Raw genomic sequence first — 16,453 nt, 5'->3', positions numbered from 1 at the left:
CGGACAAGAGTCAGCACTCCTGGTACTGCCCTTTTGCACAGAAGTGTTGCTGCGTGTTTTAGAGCCCCACAGCAGCACAGACAGGTCTGGCCCTGCCCATGTTACACTGCAGGACATACACACCAACCTATTTGCAAGCAGAGTTTGATACCGTTTCATTCTGCCCAGAGGTGTTCTCACCCCTGGACTTTGGGCTGAAATGCAGGGCCTCCACACTCCCCAGACCCCCCCCTGCCAAACCTCATTACTCCATCCCAAGTGGTGTGGTGTGACCTCCGCTTTAGAGATGGGGGTGGGATGGGGTGGGGAAATAAATATGTGAGATGGGAATACACTAAATTGCATGTCAAAATGTTTCTGCTCATGCAGACTTGCACAACTATACTCATTTTATATTCTCACATTCTGGTGAGTTTGGTTGCTGTTTGTGCCCTTGAGGAGAGCTAGTCTTGTGGTAGCAAGCATGACTTGTCCCCTTAGCTAAGCAGGGTCTGCCCTGGTTGCATATGAAAGGGAGACTAGAAGTGTGAGCACTGCAAGATATTCCCCTCGGGAGATGGAGCCGCTCTGGGAAGAGCAGAAGGTTCAAGTTTCCTCCTTGGCTTTTCCAAGATAGGGCTGAGAGAGATTCCTGCTTGCAACCTTGGAGAAGCCGCTGCCAATCTGTGAAGACAATACTGAGCTAGATAGACCAATGGTCTGACTTAGTATATGGCAGCTTCCTATGTTCCTAAGCCACATGTTAAAATCTCTCTGTGTTACTGTGTGTGTTGGAGATGAACTTCCAGTGCATCGACCTTTTGCACCAACTGTCCTAATGACCACTAGGGGCATTGGGAGTAGAGACAGTGAGTCAAGGTCTCCCTATCTGTCCCTACTCTATGACCCCTGAACTGACTCTTCAGCACTTCCTGTGCTGAGTCACAATCCTTCCTTTCCTCCTAGAGAGCAGATGGAAACATCTCTCTCTCTCCTTACCTATCCACTATGTAGTCCTTTAGATTAGAGATAGGTCTTTCCTATCTAATTGTATTTAACCAATAAATATTTAGTGTTTAGTCATACTAGGATCTCCATGTGTTTTCTTTAAATAGCTGCAATATCCCAACCATCCTCTGCTACCTACTCTGTAAATGGAGTGTGTGCTCATTCCTTAGTGCTCTGCTGTTTTACCTATTGTGGGTAAAAATCAACAACCTCTAACAGGGTTATGGGCCCAGCAGGAGCAACAAGCTTCTAAGCACAAGCAGAGTTTATTTTATTTTTCATTTTTCATTTTTGAAAGTGCAGCTGAGTTAGTTAGAAACTGCAGCATGGATCCTGTGACTACAGCCTACTCAGGAATGGCTCCTTCTTTTCCCAAACTGGATGGCAATAACTACGATACCTGGGCCCTCAAGATGAAAGTGATCTTCATGACAAAAGGAATCTTTGAAGTGCTCATGGAGAAACGGCCAGCCCAAGATGAAGCTGCTCAAGCCTCGTGGGACAAGAAAAACCAACATGTGTATGGCCTTTTAATTTTGAGTATAAGCGATGATTTATTGATCTATGTGCAGGATACTGATTTAGCCTCAGAAGCGTGGGATAGACTGAAAAAGCAATGTGGCCAAGTCTCTGCAAACGCAGCTCTTCTCCTGTATAAAAGGCTATGTGAAAGCAAACTGCAGGAAGGGGGAGACTTTGAAGCCCACATAGCAAATATCTTAGAAATTAACAGGCTTTTGAAGAGTAACCATTGTGAATTGAATGAAATTATTCTAATTGGGGCAATCCTACAATCCCTGCCTAAAAGTTTTGAACCCCTAATTGTCGCTCTTGAACTGTCTCACTGTGAACTGAAGGTTAATTCTGTCGTGTCCAGTCTGAGAAATTTTAATATAAAGTTGCAGCAGGAGAAATTTGAAAGCGATGGCACTCTGGCACATTTCAGCAGGCAAAGTAATTCCAGCATTAGCAAGCGAAGTAGCCTCAGTGAATCATCAGCATATAATTCAAAGAGCGGGAAACTCAGAGGGCACAGACCTGGTCACCATGGCAATGAAGTAAACACAGGGATAAGTCATGGCGACAAACAAAGAGGGGAGGAGGAGAAGCATGGACAAGGTGGCTTATCTGAAAGGGAAAGCAATGCCAAAAGCTACATTACCTTAAAAGAGCCAGCAAAGGGCCACACTTTCATCCTGGAATCAGGTGCATCCCAGAATATAATCTGTGATCGCAATCTATTTATCGAACTCGATAAAAGCCATAAATCTGATGTGATCTTAGCAGATTCAAGGAAACTAAGCGTGGCTGGCAAGGGGACAGCAAAGATACTTTGTGGCTCTGCTGCTGAAGCTTATGAGGTTAAGATAACTGATGCACTTTTCGTGCCAGAGATGCAAGTCAACTTGATTTCAATTGGACATGGACTCAAGAAGGGGTGTAAAGCAATTTTTGAAAATGAAGCATACTACATCTCTAAAGGTGATGAGTTAATCATGACTGCCCACATGCGGGATGATGGACTTTTTGAAGTAGACTATGCTACTGCACAAGCAAACGTGGCAAGTAGTTGCCAACACAAAAATTGTGATTTCTCATGGCACAGAAAATTGGGCCACCGAAGCCTAAACTTTGAAACTGACTCCCAAATGAGGGAACTAACCGAGAAATCAGTGCCAGATTCAGAAGGGGCTGCACAACCAGAACCCAAACTGAGGCACTCACAGAGGCATAACAAAGGGGTTCCACCTAACAGACTCTCACTCATGTCTAAAGGAGGAAAGATGCAAGAACCCACTACGTGGCAAGATATAGAAAGGTTGCCAGCTGATGAAGTTGAGAAGTGGAGAAAAGCAGCAACGGAAGAAATTGATTCCTTGCACAAAAATGAGACTTGGAGACTTGTGGAACTACCCGCTGGAAGAAAGACTGTGGGATGCAAATGGGTCTTCAAAGTCAAGCAGGATGCAGAAGGGGATGTACAGCACTACAAAGCCAGACTAGTAGCCAAAGGATACTCCCAAATCTATGGTCAGGACTATGATGAGACTTTTGCACCAGTCGTGAAACACACATCAATTAGAACATTGCTCAGCGTGGGAGCAGCCAAAGGGATGCAAGTTGAACACTTGGATATAAAGACTGCCTTCCTACATGGGGAAATCGAGGAAGACATCTACATGCAACAACCACCAGGCTTTGAGGAACCTGGAAAGAAGGGGCTAGTGTGCAAACTGCAAAAGAGCATCTATGGCTTAAAGCAGGCAGCCAGAGCATGGAATGAAAAACTGAATCAATTACTACTTAAGGAAGGGTTCACACAAGGAAAAGCTGACCCCTGCCTATATTCTAGACTCAGAGACAATAGGTGGACTTACATTCTGACTTACGCTGATGATTTGATTCTTGCACACGAGGAAAGGCAAGACAGTCATGAAATTGTTCAACACCTGAACAAGGAAATAGAGGTGAAGGAACTCGGAAGCATCTCATATTACTTTGGCATCCAAATAGAAAGAGAAGAGAATGGAACGTTCCTTCTCAACCAAAAACAGAAGATAAAAGATCTTCTAGAATGCCTGGGACTGACAGGTGCCAATGAAGTCAGCACGCCAATGGATGCTGATTTCTGGAAGCAAGATGAGGACAGCCAGCCTCTGCCAGCCAACAATCAATACAGAAAGGCAACTGGAAAACTTTTGTACATAGCCACAGTGACAAGGCCAGACATTGCCTCAGCAGTAGGAATCCTGAGCAGAAAAGTGAGTGTGCCAACAAACAAGGACTGGATAGCAGTCAAAAGACTGGGAAGGTACCTGAAAGGCACTGCACATTATGTATTGGAGATCCCAGCAAACAGCAATCCCAAACTCGTGGGATATGTGGATACAGACTGGGGCGAGGACAGAAAAGACCGCAAGTCCACAAGTGGACACCTGTTCCTGTATGGAGGTGGAGCCATAACTTGGAATAGCTGCAAGCAGTCACTTGTTAGGCAATCATCCACAGAAGCGGAGTACGTTTCAGCAAGTGAAGCGTGCAGGGAAGCAGTATGGATACACCAACTACTATTGGACTTTGGCATCAAGGAACCAAAGCCCACAGTGATGTTTGAGGACAACCAAAGTTGTATCCAGATTTCCCAAATGGAGAAGATGAAATCTCGAACTAAGCATATTGCCATAAAGTACCACTATGTTCGGGACTTACAAGAAAAAGGGGTGGTCCAGCTGAGGTACTGCCCCACAGAAGAGATGCTGGCAGATGGATTAACGAAGCCATTATCCAAAGACAGATTCCAGGTGCTTCATGAGAAGATGGGAGTCGTGACCAGGTGCGACAGGCGATGAGAAGGGGTGTTGGAGATGAACTTCCAGTGCATCGACCTTTTGCACCAACTGTCCTAATGACCACTAGGGGCATTGGGAGTGGAGACAGTGAGTCAGGGTCTCCCTATCTGTCCCTACTCTATGACCCCTGAACTGACTCTGCAGCACTTCCTGTGCTGAGTCACAATCCTTCCTTTCCTCCTAGAGAGCAGATGGAAACATCTCTCTCTCTCTCCTTACCTATCCACTATGTAGTCCTTTAGATTAGAGATAGGTCTTTCCTATCTAATTGTATTTAACCAATAAATATTTAGTGTTTAGTCATACTAGGATCTCCATGTGTTTTCTTTAAATAGCTGCAATATCCAAACCATCCTCTGCTACCTACTCTGTAACTGGAGTGTTTGCTCATTCCTTAGTGCTCTGCTGTTTTACCTATTGTGGGTAAAAATCAACTGTGTGTGTGTGTGTGTGTGTGTGTGTGTGTGATGAAACCAGGGGTGTGGTGTAGTTCGCTGCTTCTCTGACTGTTGGGGTGGGCATGGCCATTGGGGCTATCATGGAAAGTGCCCTCATCTCTGCATTTGCAACTGCATCACTGGGGATGATACCTAATTTGTGGTGGGGGTGCGGGTGGAGAAGGGGGCGGCCTCCCAAGGCCTTTGGGTCCAGGCTCCAAAATTACATATGCGCACCCCTGATGCTGCCTCTGAAAACATCACCAAAAGAAATTGACACAATAAAAGGTATTACTGTCTTATTTGTTCTGTCTTTCTCAAGACAAAATTTCTGGGAGCAATATGGTGACAATTTATGTTTGGGATTTGGAATTCACCTAGGGTCGATATCAAGAAAATGCAGCTATTTTACATTTTCCTCTAGACTTTTGATAATATGATTGAATGCAGATGTAGTATAGAAAGTGTCTTTATCGCACTGCCACAGGTGCAGATTCATCTAGACAAATGTTTCCAATTTTTCAAAATAGAATTTCTTAAGTCACAATCATATACACACTTACCTGAGAGTCAGCCCCATTGCTCACAATAGGACTCACATCTGTACTTCACACTGACTGCAGTAAATGCATAGGATTACAAAATTAATGTTGAAAGTCAGAGTTCAGGTGGGCAAGCAAGGATGGATGGTGATTTTAACAGCCTGCACTGTTTCTGCAAATGATTGTGATTGGCAGCTATTTCCCTACTGGCAAGAATTTGAACTGTAGGTGCAACTGGAAGCAGTATAAATAGGCTGGATGCACTATCCATGTCAGCTCCCCAGCTTGCTAGAGCAATCTGGAGAGCAAGCCCGTGTCAGTTCTCAAGTTCTTTGAAGAGATGCCAGGTCTTACACATGTTTCAGATTAATGCAGTCCAGAGACAGCAGTGGAGTTGTAGTTTTGTTATGTCAGGGTAACATAATGGTTGAGGCTCGATAAACCAAAAGAAACACAAGCCACACAGTACATTTGTTGTACTCAAACTCAAGCCTCACAGTACAACCCTAACGGCAATGTAGTCAGGCTATAGCATAGAACCTGGACAGGCCGTACAGGCTAGTCTGCACTGCTTCCATCACTATGGAGAACACATTTGGTGCTTCTGAATTTGTCTTAAGCTATTTTAGGGCAGGATGTTTCCATTGTATCTGCAACTGAATTGTCCATTAAGTTTATCCATTTAAATCTACACACGCTCTGCATTTCCAGGGTCTATTCCCAGTATGGCTGCCCTAGAATCTTCCTCTAATGTGCTCCCATATAGGGCACTTTGTGGGTACCTTTCCCATCTAGAAAGTGCAGAGTTACACCAACAGCTACCAGCTTTCCCCCAACATAATGTGTCATGCATCTATTCATTTTACTTAGCTGTTGAATCCATGCTGCTCAACCCCACCCCATCGGTTATCTTGCACCATTTTCAGCTCCACTAGAGGGAGCTGAAAAGCAGGAGAAAACCATTTTGGAGGGTCACATTAACTGTTACATCCCCTATGTGGAGGCTGCTGAAAAGCACCCACAAAACTGTGCTGACTCCATGTGGCAAGTATAACACCTGAAAAGCACTGAGCCAAATTGCATGATGCATCCCCTCATCAACACTGCACAACCCTGTCTGAGACTGACACTTGTTTGAACACTGTATGCTGCTGAGCCTTATTGATTTTACTAGGATCTGTCCAGACCAGTATCCTATTAATGCATCACTTCTGGGTTTTGTAACTGAAAGCTGGTACCTCATTACAGAGGTGCTAACTTCTCTGCAATGTTCCTTGCAATGTCTGTCTGGATTCTGGGCAGACATCCTAATGAACATTGCCCCTGCATGCTTGCTACTTGAAATGGCAAACTCAGGTAGTTATTCACAAGATGAACCATTTGCAGTTAAGCATCCTAGCCTGTGACTCAAATTTGCAAGCTAGTAACGTACTCACAAGCAGGTTAGTATCTCAGCAGAACCACTGGCAGGAGTCACTTCAGCCTACTTGAAGACAGCATAAATTGAAAAAGTTGATATTACTGCTAGAATGTACTTGGGAGGAAGAGCTTGAGAAGGGTCCAAGCTGTGTACTTGGAGCTGTGTGCTTGGACCCATAAATTGAATAAGTTGATATTACTGCTAGAATGTACTTGGGAGGAAGAACTTGAGAAGGGTCCAAGGGCAGGCTGTGATACTTGCAAGTGTACACTACAAATGTCAAAAAAGCAGCACGGGAATCAAAACAAGAAGGGAGAGATTGGTCAAGAAATGAGACAGAGCTGAAGCAGACACTAGGGTCTTTCACACAATAATCTGGTGGTGATTTGGGGAAGGGATCCTACCCTGATCCCCACAGATGAGCAGTTTGGGTTTGTGAACTCACCACCCAGATGATCAGTGCAGTCTACGAGAAAAGGGAGCTGGGTCCTCCAAGGTATCCCACAATGCACTGTGCTCCCAATACAGAGACAGCCCTCAGCTCTCCTCTGGCTCCTCTAGCTACAGAACTCTCTGACAAACATGGCCACTGGCTGCTGGAGAGAGCTCAATGCAGCAATTTCAAACACCAAGGTAGGGCCGCTATTATTTTTGTCCTTCCTTGGTAAAAAATCAAGGTACAGAAATCAGGCTTCTCAGGTTTAAATGGGATAGGTGTGTGGGCTTTCCACGGGCTATCACACCAGCTGAGCAAATGAAACACACAGGTTAGTATCAAGTCATGTTAGACAAGGAAAATCAAAGTTCAAATTTACACTTGGCCACAAAGCTGATTGAGTGATCTTAGGCCAGTCACTATCTCTCAGCCTAAATTGAGTAAAATATGGCCTTCTCTTTAACATATTTGTTAAAGAGAAGTGTGAAAGAGAGTGGCAGCTGTAGCAAGGTACTTGCTAGTATTGGAGCCTTACCCTTCCCAACCCCCATTCCTCTCTCAAAGCAGACTTATCAAAACCAGTTGCTGACCAGCAGTATAAACCTTCCACAAAATAAACAATCCAACAAACAGCTATGCAAGACAAAGTAGAATTTTGTCTGAATTTGGTCATTTCTTACTCAGAGCACACACACAAAGCTGAAGATAAAGATAAGAACTTCTTGCAAATACTAATATGGTTGTATGTAGTATTTGTAATAAAGCTACTATAGCTAATGATTCCTTTATCTGAATATAAGGGTGTGATATGTTATGTGGCTGGGGGAAGACAGGAAAGCATGTAGTTACAAGAAGGGAGCTAAGACCAGTTCTCCTGAAAGCCCATATACCTTACAAGCATGCGAACATAAGGAGCTGCTGGATATGCCAAAGGCCTAACTAGTCCAGCATCCTGTTTCCCACAGTGGCCCATCAGATGCTTCTCGTAAGATCAGAACGAAGAGGAGAAAGCATTCCCCCTCTCCTGCCACTGCTCTCCGGCAGGTGGTATTCAGAGGCATCCTGACTCTGAGCCTGGAGGCAGCCTATAGCCAACATGACTAACAGCCATTGATAAACTTGCCTTCCATGAATTTGGCCAATCCCATGTAAGAGCTAAATCCCCCTCCCCCGCCACTAATTAACAGTTTTATTCAATTTTTTCTCTTGTGATAAAGTAATTGCAACAAAAATGTGGGGATATGAGAAAAACACACAGAAAAGTGGGGGGTGGGGGAAGGGAGAAAGAAATTAACACAGTTGTTTGAAATAAGCAGAGGAAATTATGCAAATAACTCTAAATAGTCCTTCCAAATCCTGGTATGGGAGAGTCCCCTTTCAGAATATGACAGTAAACTGCCTGTTCAAAAGTTGCCAGATTAGAGAGGTCTTCGTCCATTGTTAAACTCAGGGGCTGAAATGATCTTTCCAACATGGTAAAATAATATGCTTGGTGACAAGTAGTGCACAGGAGAGCCATGATCTACTACCCCAGGAGAGGTTCCAGAAACATGGTAAATAACCAAGAAGAATTCAAAATTAGGTTGATGTGTTCAATCAGGTCTTGCCAAAAGAGAGCTATTACATTGCAACTCCACATCATATGAATTAGGGAGCCCTCAGCAACAACACAACGTCAACATAAGGGAGAAGCAGTTATATGTTTATGTAATAAGCATTCAGGTGTCCAATAGGTATGGAATATCAATTCTTGCTGGATAAGCCACCATTTAAGATCAAGGGTAGAAAATTTTATGCTTGCTAGAGCATTGGTCCACTGGGATGGAAGGATCTGGGTTTCCAATTCCTCATTCCACTTAGCATGCAACACCTCCCTAACTTGGCAAAGAGGCACAAAAGTTAGCAACCCCTGCTAACTTGGCAAAGAGGCACCTTTTAACATGCTGATTCTCTTTATTTAGCAGGGGGAGAGTAACTGGCCCTATCCACCCCCAGCACAGTACCTCCAGTGACTATTGCTGGTGTCTATCTTGTGTTTCTTTTTAGATAGTGAGCCCTTTGGGGACAGGGTTCCATCTTATTTATTTATTATTTCTGTGTGTAAACCGCCTTGAGCCATTTTTGAAAGGGCAGTATAGAAATCAAATAAATAAATAATAATAGCATATAGGAGCGATAAGTTATGTTTATTGTGGGACATGTACTGGCAGTATAAGGATATGTTGGGTTTAGGCAGATCAGCAATGCAAATGATATGTTCTATAACTCCAGGTACTTCAGAAATACCTAGAGCAGAGAGCCCATATCTGGAATTTATAGCATGTTTTAATTGCTGGTATTGCCATTGAGCTGACTGGGGTAGATCACACTGTATGCACAATTGTTCCAAAGGAAGGAAACTGTGATTGGTGTCTAAAATTTGGTCAAGATTTAAAATTTCGGGCCCAATTATTCCAAATAAGCATATTGCCAGCTATGTTGATTTCAGGGTTGTACAAAAGGGTCATTTTGTCATGAGTGTAAGTATCAGAGTGATTGTGATGGCACAAAGCACTCTATGCTTCTCTCAAAGCCTTGATGGTACCTCCAGTCTGTGAAAATTTTGTACATAGGCCAGTCTGTGAAAATTTCAGTCTGTGAAAATTTCGAACATAGGCCAGTACGATATAGTTTTGCAAAAGAAAGCTCAAGAGTGGACCATGCTGGAGGGTTGAGATGATCGTATTTTAATTTAAAGTCCTGACTAAGCAAGTATGTTCTATTATATTGTAGGATATCTGGAAAATTACCACCCCACCACTCTCATATTAGTAATTGTAGGGAAAATCTGGGAATGTCTTTGACTGACAAACTGGCAGAAAAGTTTGAGAAAGCAGCTAAAGGAGTTTTTAAGAATGAATAAGGGGAGAGCCCTTAATACACAGATCAAACAGGGAAGATATTCATTTTAATTATGTTTATTTTACCCCAGATGCTGTTAGGTAAGGTGAACTATGTATCAATATCAAGTTTCATTTGAGAAAAGGTGAGATTATGATTCTTATTAATTAAGGAGGAGATATTATAGGTGACAATAATTCCCAAGTACTTAATTTCTGCTTGGCAAATTTTGAAATTCCAATTATTAAGCTTGGAGGGAGGAGAATGGGTCCTCCCAAGGTATCAGTTCAGACTTGGACCAATTAATGGAGTAGCCAGAGAGTTGGTCAAACTTCTGATTTAAAGAAACCAAAGCAGGGATAGAAGAATCAGGATCCTCTATAAAAATAAAAGTGTTGTCAGTATAGGGAGCTATTTTGTGCTCTAATCTATTAATTGTTATGCCTTTGATGGTAGGATTTTGTCTGACTGCACAAGCCAGAGAGCTAAATTAAAAAGCAGAGGAGATAAAGCACCACCTTCTGTGGTGCCTCAAGAAAGCCTGTAGGGCAATGACAAAACTCCATTAGAGAAAATTTGAGGCTGAGGTGCAGAGTGTAAAATGCCTATCTAGTCTATGAATTCAGGAGGAAAGCCAAATTTGAACACAACATAAATTAAAAAGGAGTAAGGGACTTTATCGAAGGCTTCCTCTACATCCAGAGAGAGAACAGCAACAGGAGTAGATTTGTTCTGAGACACTGGAACTAAATCAATCGTTATATTGATATTATTTGCACATTGCTGGCCTTGAATGAAATACACTTGATCAGGATGTACTATTGAAGATATAACATATTGTAGTCTGTTGGCCAAAACAGAAGCCAGGGTTTTAAAATCAACATTGATTAAAGAAATAGATTGGTAACTGGCACATTTAGATGGATCCTTGTCTGACTTAAGCAGAAGTGAAATAACTGCATTGAATTGGGATAGTGGAAGAGATTTAGTATGCTGACAATAACCTGGGAAGCAAAATATTTGAAAATGCTTTGAACCATACTATTGGAAAGTCATCAGGCTCTGGCACTTTAGAGTTAGCCATATTTTCAGAGCTAGCTGTAATTCCTCTAACTGTAAAAGGAGTGCTAAGGCTGCTTTGCTATCAGCAGCTAAAGAGGGTAGTGAAACACTTTTAACAAACATAGAAAGATCAATATCATTGGGCTCAGAATCTGCAGTAAAGAGCTCACTGTAAATTTTTAAAAATTGCTCTTTAATTCCTAAGCATTAAGGGTAAGGTATGGATAGTCTGCTGGGAGTCCCAAGTATAAGGAATAAAGTTGCTTGACTGAGCTTGTTTTAATCTGTATGTTAAGAGTTTGCTTGCATGTTCACCACGCTATCAATATCTTTGTTTAGTGCAGGATAGGGCCCATTCTGCCTTGGAGGCATAATATTTGTTCAATTCAAATTTAGCATGCATGAGATCATTATAAGAGTGATGGAGATGGGTTAGAGGCATAATGAGTTTTCACTTGACTCTCATTGCCTGCCGAGATCCACCTTGACGCTTTTCCTTATAAGATGCGAAGGATGTAATTCAACCCTGAATGAAAGCTTTATAAGTATCCCATACAATGGCTTCTGTAGGAAAGGAGCCTATATTAAGTCCAGAAAATCCCATCAGTTCCATTTCCATTTGGCTTTTGAAACTTGGGTTGTTTAAGTGCAGTATTGAAGCACCATCTTGAAGATCTGTGATCGGATGGGTCTAAATGGAAATTTAAAGATACTCGAACATGGTCTGAAATGGTTATAGCATCAATGTTGCTATGGACAACAGAAGGGACTAATGAAGATGAATTTAAAAGTAGTCCTGCCTAAAACAGTTCTTAAGGAGAAATAAATTAGTCTCAGCCTTCAGGGTGTAATACCCTCCATATATCAACCAGAGTAAAATAAGTCATATATGAATGTAAAGCTGATTGAGTGTAACTAGCACGGGGCCATGATGTGACCATCATCACATTTTGCAGCAGCAAATTCCATAGCTTTAATTATGTTATGTGGGAAGAAGTACTTCCTTTTATCTGTCCTAAAGCTCCAGCCAATCAGTTTCATTGGATGACCCCTGGTTCTAGTGTTGTGAGAGAGGGAGAAAAACTCTTCACTATCCACTTTCTTCACACCATGCCTCATTAACTATGGGATGTTTATCTTGAATTGATTTTGTGGAGAGACAGCAGATGTGAACTATACATTTTAATTTTAATTTTAAATACAGTCTGCATGGACTAGAACACACATTACAGGACTAAGCCTGAAGGCTATACCATGGAAGTCTCCAAGTTGAAAGCTTTCTTTTCGGCGTGGGAACAGAGCAACCAGAAACAGAAGGGTTCCTTTTGGATTATTTTTCCTCAAATATGGCCAAAATGATCTTTTTTAAAATGTCATGTAAACACAGTAACTTCCATCCCAAATATTTGTTAGCAAGATGAAGTCATGTGAATTTTTACAACTAAGTTGTAAAGTATATGAATATGATAGGAAGAAAAACGCTTGCAGGCTCATCGCTTTGAACAAGGATTATCAATCATAAAAACATGTTTGTGGTCCAGCACATATAATCCACATTCGTGTTCTTCCCCTTTCCAGACATCTAAATCATTTAGCCTAACCTATTTTAATTGCTATTCAATTATTTTCTTTGTACGTCCCAATCCAGCTAAGGTTGTAACCAAGGCCACAATGTTGTGTACACTTACTTGGGAGCAACTCCTATTGAAATCAATGTTCAACATCGAGACTAATGAAGTTATGTTGGTGATGCTGTGCATATGCTACAAAGTAATGATGATTTTCATTTCTCCCCCATTCCCTCTGAAGTAAACTATGGTTCCTGAAATCAGTCCCTGAGGGTCACACAGTCACAGATGAATTCAGTGGCAAGGGGAAATGGAAGAAAAAGTGTTCCTTTCCTGTAGAGTGTGTAGTGTCGCCCACAGCATTTTATATTACTTAGTCCAGATGTTGGCCAATTAGAATTATTTCATAATAAAATTTGTAGAACTGAATTGCACATCCCACTGAAAGGAATGGGCTTAAGTTAATTATGAGTGATTTGTTCTACTGGTTTATGTGGGATGTGCCATGCAATCCCATCAGTGCTCACCCAGAAGTAAGTCCTATCACGTTCAATGGAACTTACTTTCCTAGCAAGTGGCTGATATCCAGAGCAAGGAACAGCACACACAACAAGCACAGTAGTGCTAGCTCAAGAGCATAGCTTAGTAGCACTAAAATTTGTGATTGTTTTAAATCTGAATGCTGCAGACCAGAATGAAACCATGTAGAAAGCAGAAAGGTCTGTTGGCTTTACTACATATTACCAATAAGCTCAAAATGTTTGTTCAAAGGAGTCACTTAAAAGGGTATTGCCAACCAACATAATAACATAAGTATATGTAAGATTTCAGATAGCAAAAATTGATGAGATTAAATGACTTTTGTTGAGAGGTCAGCAGCAAATCTAATAGAATGTATAAACAGGAAGAAGTCCAAGTGACAGTTTAGCTCTAAAAAACAAATGAAAGTATTATACATCTTATTATGTCTTTAGCAATGTGGTTTGAATGAATGAAAACATTAAAATACTTGGCTTGGTTTACCTGGCTTCGATTGGGGCCAGTGTGAAGGAATAAAGGCTTCTGAGCCAAGAAGATTGTTTTACTATCTTGGTCAGGATTGTTTTTTAAATGGCCTTTCATGATTATTTGGGTTTTGTCAACTTTAGAACAACAGAGCATTGCATATAAAAATCAACATGTTTGGAGAACAGTGTGCTGAAATCTGTATTTCACTTTTGAAGTCTATGTAAGAGTCTCGGGAAAAGGTGCACTTAAGGCTGTAAGAAGCAATTGTTTAAAGACTAGACCTTGCACTAACGTACACAACACAAGGCGGGTTTCAAAAGAGTTTAATAAATAATGAGGATTCATTTCTTTACTATAAATATACCATAGAGTCCTCATAACTTAAAATAATTTACAGAATGAGGTAGGGGACTGGGAGGAGGTGGGTATAGGGGGTTGGTCTATCTCAGAGGTTCTCTGCTTTCCTACTGATTACGCACACACAGGCAGTGTCAATCCGAATGAAGCGCCAGGCTGCCTGCTTGCCTTCCATGGTCAGTGCCTTGACAAAGGTGTGTGTAGTGGTGCAGTAGGAATTCCAATGCCTGGCATCAATACCTCTGCACCCACTGGAGACTGGTTTAGGGTCTCTGCACTTGGTCTCAAAAAAGTACTGCTTATAAGCATTGTTGTTAAGGTTCACATCCACCAACACAGCCACCTCTTTGCCTTTGATGTCTGTGGCTGTGGTTTTGTTGGCAACCCACACACTAATACTGTCACACACAGAGTACTCTCCACGGTTGTGCACGGGGTGAGTCGCACGCTTGGCTCGGATATTCCTGCTGAGCGAGTCCGTGCTGTCTAGAAGCTCCACACTCTGTCCATCCCTTGACAACGGAGGAGGCTGAGTACTGAATAAAACCCGAGGGGATTGGAATCGCCTCTTCTGAAAAAGCTTTGGATCCACAATGATGTTTGCAGATTGCCCAGTTTCCCTGTCCTCTACCCTCCCAGTAACAGGCTGACTGTGGTCTCTGTGCTGAGCCGTTTTCACAACATGGTGTGCTTTAGTCCAGCTGCTTTCAGAAATGTCAGATGTTGCAGGAGAACCAAGTGGTGCATTATCTTCGGATTTTGGTGCTGCCCATATGCCGATCAGAAACGCTATAATCAGAGTGTAGCACAGCATGGACATTACGCTATGCACCTACAAGAGAAAAGATCAGGAACATTATTGTGAGCAAAGAAGACATGCAAAAAAGAGCCTATTCCAAGTCTAGTGGATACTAGCAGATATTTCATGTTCTTTAAAGCTTTGGCATGTGGACACCAGATGTTGCTTTCTTTCTTTTTTATTTTCAGTCAGCCTCATTCACATACCAGTGATGTGCTTAATAAAAGTGGAAATACTAAGGGAAAATAGCTGGTTTATTATTAATTCCTGTGGTATTTGTTGTTATTAGAAGATGACTTATAGAGCACTTGTTTGGGGTTATTAATGTGGAAAGCAGATGCTGGTGAGAATTTCCATTGGTTATGTTGGAACCTCTTTGACAAAAGCCACTTCTTTCTTTCTTCCAGACTGTCATGAACCACAAGTTCACAAACATGACTAAGGAGCAGCAGAAATGGGTGTATCACCAAGTTAGACAAATGGCAAAGACATCTGGATAGACAGTGGGAGCAAAATCAACTTCTAAAAAGTCCCCCCCCCCACACACACACATAATAAATAGGAAACTGGTAAAAAAAAAATCCCTGACAAATGAAAATAGAAGCTAATATACAAGACTCGACCTCAAATTATAATTAACTGTTGAACAGTCAATTTCACAATAATGAATTTGCAGTAAAGCAACAATCAATTGCATAAAGCAGGGTTTCTTAACCTTGGGCCCCCAGATGTTGTTGGACTACAACTCCCATCATCCTCAACTACAAAGGCCATGTCTGGGGATGATGGGAGTTGTAGTCCAACAACATCCGGGGGCCCAAGGTTAAGAAACCCTGGCATAAAGTTGCAATACAATGACATGAGATACAATCCAAATCCAAAACACAGTTAAAGCAACTTCAGCTCACCAACTTCAACAAGCTTAAATGCACTTAGCTCTGGATGGTGACCATGATGTAAACTGAACAAACTATATCAAGACAGCTTTCTTCTTCTCAGTGTCTTGTTTCATCCAAGTGTACAGAATGGACACTCAAGCTTTCACAAATGGAATGTTTGTGAAACATCCAATATCCTTCAGAATCTGTTACCCATTTAGTGTGGTCATTCTTTGCTAGGGCCAATAACACACCAAATTCAAGGTTCTTTGGTCTTTCAGGAACCTATGAGGGAAACCTGACCTGAGGACATTTAAAAAGGGTCAGTAGAAGGTACCAAGAAGTGAGAGTTACTGAACATTTTGTAATTAGAAAAATGCCAAAATGAAATTGAGTGATCCTCATATCCACTAAGGAAGCTAGAGATTCAGATCTTGTTACTGAAGGAGAAATGGCAAGTCATGTTTGGAATAAGAGTGAGGCACGGGGCTGCTTAATCTCTTGTGTTCTGCAGGAGCAACAGCAGCTACTGTTGTTTGTTAAAGGGCAGCAAGTAGCACAATTGCCACAGGCGGTGGGAATCTGCCATCCCCGCCCAACTCTTCTGACAATTCAAATTAAAGTCAGATGTCTCAGGACAGCTAAACTGCATTTTCTGATGTCAGCAGGGATGTTAATGGGGGAAAAAAATTGCACAACAAAATCCAGAGACAGTTTATACACCTCAAA

The 16,453-nt window shown here is 41.9% G+C and overlaps 1 protein-coding gene across 8 annotated transcripts in view; it reads right to left on the bottom strand.

Annotated features, from left to right (window-relative positions):
• Positions 1-13,998: 13,998 nt before the first annotated feature.
• NGF (nerve growth factor) overlaps positions 13,999-16,453 on the bottom strand; it is a 72,221-nt gene continuing 69,766 nt past the window's right edge. For all 8 annotated transcript variants that reach the window (XM_053242561.1, XM_053242563.1, XM_053242566.1 and 5 more), the window contains one exon: positions 13,999-14,879. In XM_053242561.1, coding sequence (XP_053098536.1) covers positions 14,136-14,879 — 744 coding nt within the window. In that variant the 3' untranslated portion in view covers positions 13,999-14,135. The remainder of the gene's footprint in view (positions 14,880-16,453) is intronic.

Source organism: Hemicordylus capensis, chromosome 4 (genome assembly GCF_027244095.1).
Source record: "Hemicordylus capensis ecotype Gifberg chromosome 4, rHemCap1.1.pri, whole genome shotgun sequence".
Taxonomy (NCBI): Eukaryota; Metazoa; Chordata; class Lepidosauria; order Squamata; family Cordylidae; genus Hemicordylus; species Hemicordylus capensis.
This window is presented reverse-complemented; position numbering and strand designations above follow the sequence as displayed.